Raw genomic sequence first — 6,181 nt, 5'->3', positions numbered from 1 at the left:
CAGAAAACTATAGAGGTTTTAAAATAGGTACTGCAGGTAACTTAGTATTAATTATCTTATTAAAAACAAGATAACCACAAATTTGACTAAAAACTTTAAATATTTCTTTAATCAGTTGCCTTTCTATGCAAAACTTAACATAGTAGGTAAGTAGATTTTAATTTAAAAAATTTTTTATAATATAATAAATAAAAATCAAAATTTTTTTATACAAACATTTGTTGTTTCTTATTTTCTAGTTTTTTATACTTTTATAATTTTTTATATATATTTATACAAAATTTGTGAGAGGACAAATATTTGGCAAGTGTCATTCGGCGACGTTTTAATATTAATTGAATCAGCAATTTTTTAAAATCAGCAAACATGACGAAAGCAGATAAGAATCCGCCTAAGCCAGTTCATCCACGTAATATCAAAAGCCATGGTCTTTTTGGTATGACCTTTATACAGCAGCATATGATAAAAGATGATGCATGGACGCTGGATTCTTTGATTGATGAGTTTCATACTATGTCAGAACTGCTTGGTGAGTAATATACTAGTCATATATACTAGTCATATACTAGACACTATTTGGAAATACGTTCTAGAGAAGTATATATAGTATATAAATTAAATGAGCGCAATAAAATTGCTCATAAAAACGAACTAATGATAATTTTCGCAATAAATATTGGCTTGGTTCGACTTTACAATGAATAAACATCTAATTCTACTTGATTCTAATATTCACCATACAACTCCTAAAACTCTCTTCCTTGTAGTTGTTATTGTTTACAAGATAGGATTATCTAAAGCTTGTCCAGTTTTGTAGGAAGCTATAAAAATAACAATCACAATTAAATCGTGCTTTATTAACATCTATAACTATAAGCCATAAGTGACTCAAGGAAATTAAAAGAAAGTCTGTATAATATTAACTTATACAGATATTATTCGTAAGTCTTATCTTTTCTCTTATAGTTTCAAGTACTAAACTAAATAAATATCTACTGAATCAGTTGAAACTACTGTCAAGATTACAATCAGCATGAGTGCCCATATTAACATTCTTCATTGCATATTTGAGTTAAGTAAAGTAAAAACTTCATGTCTATATATGTTTTCTTAGATCAAAACTCTCTATTATTGATGTTAATGATCGGTAGAATAATTGATAGATACAAATACATATTGTATTATCATTTCATATTATAGGTAAGCGCACTACTTACCTAAAAATGGAAAAACGTAACAGGTGGTCTGCTGCTGCGCAAAAAAATCGCCGTCTTAAAAACGAATGTCGTGCTGGACGGGCAAACTTACAAAGGGCAGTCAATGGTAATTTTAATCAAATACATAACATTTTCATAAGTCACAAGGACATGCAGCGCTTATACAAAAGTATGCCCGAACACTTGGTTGCGGAAAACATTAATCAGCGTACCTTTGTCTTGCGCAAAGAACGGGACCGTCTAAAATATCGCTGTAAAAATCTTAAAGTCGAGTATAAAAACATATTAGTAAGAATACAAAATGTTTAACCCGAAACCCAAAACAAATATAACATCATATACTTTTTGATTTAGTACAAGTGTTATGAGGTCTTAAATCGTATAGAGAATCAAGAGGATTTCCGTTTGCCCGAAGAGAAAAAAATCAAATCGTTAATTCGACAGCTCGAGAACTCGAAGATACGCTTTAAAGCAATTAAAACTATTAACAGCGCTTATAAAAAAGTTATACATGTTCTAAGGCATGATGAAATTTTTTACGATCCAATATTGAACTCACTTACTGATGATATTGACGATCAAGCTACATTTATTAAACATATATTACATATTGGTTCGCCAGCTATAACTAGATATAGAGTGTTAAATGATGAGTATCGGGTAAATTTTAAAGATTTTTCTTAATGTATCAATGAATACTTAAATAAATAATATTTTTCCTCAGACATTAGATATGAAATATAAGAAAGAACTTCAGCAGGCCATGCATGATATTCTCAATGCAAAGAAACCCGAGCCCACTGCGGCTGTTGCAATACGTAGAACAACAATGAGAATGAGTGCAGCTCCTCAGGAAAGACGTTACGTACGAGAAACAAATAGGATGATGTTTTTGAAAAATGAGTTAACTGCAGTTAGTAACATGGTCAGAGAAATTAAAACTGCAACACTTTCATCCCGAGCTCGAGAAATATTTCCAAGGTTACTTAAAATTCTATTATTCTATTATAACATATATATAACATAATTTTCTACTTCTTTAAAATTAAGTAACTATATATAAGTAATAATGGAGTTGCAAAACAAGTTTTTAAAATAGGTTGATTATTATAGGTTAAGTAAGATAAGAGTGGGATACCGTTGTTGTTATAAAATGACACTTTCAGAAGACTCACCAAGCAGAAGGTACTTTAAACTCACTATGCCAGGGAAGGAGTAACTGGTGTGAAAGATGGGAATGAGTATAGAATTTTTGATGGCGAATAAAGTAATAAGAAAGGAAATTGTGTATGAGAGTATAAGGAGATTATATAAGTTTTTGTACACTGAAAGAACATATAGACGACATGTAGTAAGGTGTAGTTTAGGTAACATACGTCACGAAAAGATCTATTGATTGGTTGCAAGTAACTAAAATGCTGTTGAGACAAAAAAGTTCCATATTTGTTGATATGTCTTACATTTTAATAGTTATCGATGTATTTTTAAAAATTAATTTTTAATTGTATGAAATAGTGTTTCCCTTAAAGCGATTTCCCAAGTTCTACCTTTTTTGGTAGAACTATAACATTTATACAATCGTAAATATGAAGCACAATCTTTTGGAACACAACATTTTTCTATTTGCTAATGAGGAATTTATTTATCACCAAATCACGCATTTAATGAGTCTCTCATTGAATTTAAGTTAAAGATGTACTGTTTTTAATGATAAGTAATGCTTTTTTTAAGGTTCTAGCAATATTTTTAGTTCCATTTGAAGTACTATTGAATATATGGTTTAGTGTACTTAATTTTAATTACTTTTATATATTTTGCAAATGAATCTTATCCCATTTTTTATGTATACGTATTTCGACTATATTTTTATATCTGTTTTATCAACCTGCGAAATCTATGTTATTATATATGATTACTATTACTAGGATTGGCACGATCGAAGTTTGGTGCAGCATAAAGTATAAATGTTATAGATCTATATATGTGAAACCGTTAATATAAGTTTTGTGCAGTGATTTGTAATCTTTTTGTGATATGATCCACATAAGACTTTTACAAATTTCTATATCCTCTACATAACACATATAGAAATGTTTTATTTTATAAGAACAATTTTGATCCCCCTTTTAAAAAAAAAAAATGGACAATAATATAATAACGGTGGGATAATATAACATCACTATCTTCTCTTAAAAGTTTAAATTCAAATTTCTGCTTAAACTGTCAATTGCCCTCGTCATCATAACTTCGAAATTAGCATGAAGTTAATTTCAAATTGACTTCCTTAAATTGTCTACTAGGCAATACTAATTTAGAGAAATTTCTAGCTCTAACGCAATTTTATTTTAAAATGCTCAATTCTCTCTCAGTATGTTCTATGTTCGAATTTGTGTCTGTAAATTAAATCCTTGACACTTTGGATATTTCATTGGTCTATAACTATAACTCTTTTACAATAATAATATATAACTACCAAACCACTATTTTTTTCCTACTTTCCCTATTTTTGTCCATTTCCCCTAGTGGGGTACCCTATACCCCACAATAATACTTCTAAATCGAACTATTTAGTGCTATTTGGTCTATAGAAGGCTTTCCATGTATAACGTGCTTCAGCTAGCTCATTTTTAACCATTCTTCTCCACGTTTTCGCTGATGCATCAGGTCTTCTTTTACCTTGTTAATTCTATGCCACAACCGTATTGTCTATCCCGTTCCATTTTTTCATTTTTATCTTAGTTCGTGCTGCTTTTTGAGTTGTTTCTTTCAGCAGGCGTTCATTTTATATTCCATCGGACCACAATATTTTGAGAATTATACGTAGACATGTGTTAACAAACACTTGCATCTTTTTCTTTATATGTCTGGAGTGCTTCCATGTTTCGCAGCCCTTAGTACAAGAAAGAAGTCGCAATTGTGTTAAAGATTCACAGTTTAGTCTGCCTTCTGAGTTCACTGGATCGCCATAATTTTTTTTAGTTTTAGAATATTTCCTATATATAGTCGTGTAAGCACTATATTTATTTTTATGTATGTTTTTGTGCTAATTAAAATGCCAACGGCGTACGTGAGTGAAGAGAAGGGATTAACTTCGTGATTGGTACAACCACTTGGGTAAACATAAAATTCCATAAGGTGTTTATTTCCTATTGATTTTGTGGTCATACATTTTCAATGCATGACTTAATTATTTCAATAAATGATTTTGACGATTATGTGTCCATATTTCAGATACTCCTAAAAATATTTTTTTGCAGAATTAAGTCGCAGATTGACAACAATACAAAACTATTGAAGAAGATTGGACTGGATACGATTGGTCATCGTAATCTTGAGATAAAAATGAAACGTGCGGCTGTATATGAAGGTACATTACTGAACAAGGAAGGCCCTGAACAAATCCAGTAAATTTGAACTGTTTAACCAATAATTTATTTCCTTTATGAGTTATTATTATTTTTTATTTTAGTCGCAATAGCATTATTTTATTCATAGAAGAAAGATTAGAAAAGGAGAAACAGAAAGAAATAGAGATTATAGACTATATGAAAAATCGTAATGATATTGTTGTTGAACTTAGACTTATGCTTTGGAAATTGAATGATATTTTATGGTATGTGGGTCGACCACCACGTATTATGCAACAATCTTATCCGACAAATGAGCTATCACTTCCGTTGTTAAGATTTGAGATGATAAATATGCGTGCAGTGCCACCTATATATATAGAAGAAAATGGTAAGCACAAAATAAATTTTAAGAAATAAATAATGTGCTATAACTTACATATGAAAACTAATTTTAAACTGTTATTTCGTGAAATAACCGATTATAATATATGCATTACTCGATTCTTTTTCAGTTACAAAACTACTTAATGTTATCAAGAAAAAAATGGAAACCGTTGTGCAATTGTTTAATGAAAATGTCACACCTGAAGACTTTGCCGAAATAATTGATGCTTATGATAATGAATATATAGATATAACTAATGTCGCTGAAGAAGAAGACATAGAAAAAGAAGAAGCGGCACATAAAATTGAAGAAGATGAGCAGTGGGAGATTTTCACTAAGATGGTGCAAGCTGCACAGAACCGTAAGCAAATGAAAGTGCAAAGTATGAAAATAGTGGATGAACATAATAAGAAGGATGAATAATTGTTATTATGTCACACCGAAGGAGTAACTTAGTTATTATACTGAAGAAATCTTAAAGATTACAAGCTACAATAATCTATATATATCTTCAGTATAATAAATAAGTTACTTTTGCTATGAAAAATGGAAAATAACAATAAAAAACGAAATAATATTGAGTCATTAGAGAAATTGCTTAATTTTTGAAAAGAAAAATCTTCAAAAATTCCAAACTCAAACGAAGATAATTAAATGTGCAAATAATTTGAAAATTAAAAATTTAAAAGAAATTTCATAAATTTATGTAAATATTAAAAAAAAAATTTAGAAAAATATTTAAAAAAAAAATTTTAAAAAAATTAAATAAAAAATAAAATAAAAAAATATATGAAAAAATAAATAAAAAAAATATTAAAAAAGTATAAAATAAATTGTAAAATGTATTCCACTATGTTCTCAGATATAAATTGTAGACAATAGTTACAGAAAATAACTGTATTAAATTGTTTTACTGTTTCACTAATTATCATTAAATATTTTTTTTATTTTATTTAGCAATAATTATATGAAATAATGACAAATGAAAAAAAAATTACAGATTGAAAGATCAAGTAGTTAGTTACAATTATTATATATTAATTATTGTTGTGAAGCAGTCCTTACCATTAACTTTCTACCAGTCTGTATATGAAGATGCAGAGTGGTAGATATAAAGGGGTGAGGGATTTTTGCTTATTCAGTTTTTTCTGTTGCTTGCATCAAGGAATCAGCTCTCCTAGTTAGGGGAATTTAATACGAAACGACCTGTATATGTGAGATAAAATCGG

The 6,181-nt window shown here is 29.0% G+C and overlaps 1 protein-coding gene across 1 annotated transcript; it reads left to right on the top strand.

Moving 5' to 3' along the window:
- The first annotated feature begins 236 nt into the window (after positions 1-236).
- Positions 237-5,456, top strand: LOC119683936. Its single transcript, XM_038097830.1, has 7 exons — positions 237-529; positions 1,201-1,505; positions 1,572-1,877; positions 1,942-2,198; positions 4,475-4,621; positions 4,687-4,955; positions 5,080-5,456. Exons 1-7 carry the CDS (start codon positions 367-369, stop codon positions 5,373-5,375), a joined length of 1,743 nt encoding a protein of 580 aa, XP_037953758.1. The 5' UTR covers positions 237-366; the 3' UTR covers positions 5,376-5,456.
- The last annotated feature ends 725 nt before the right edge of the window (positions 5,457-6,181 follow it).

The sequence above is a fragment of the Teleopsis dalmanni genome, chromosome 2, assembly GCF_002237135.1.
Source record: "Teleopsis dalmanni isolate 2A chromosome 2, ASM223713v2, whole genome shotgun sequence".
Lineage (NCBI taxonomy): Eukaryota > Metazoa > Arthropoda > Insecta > Diptera > Diopsidae > Teleopsis > Teleopsis dalmanni.
Note: the sequence above shows the minus strand (reverse complement) of the source record. Positions and strands in the feature narration are given on the sequence as shown.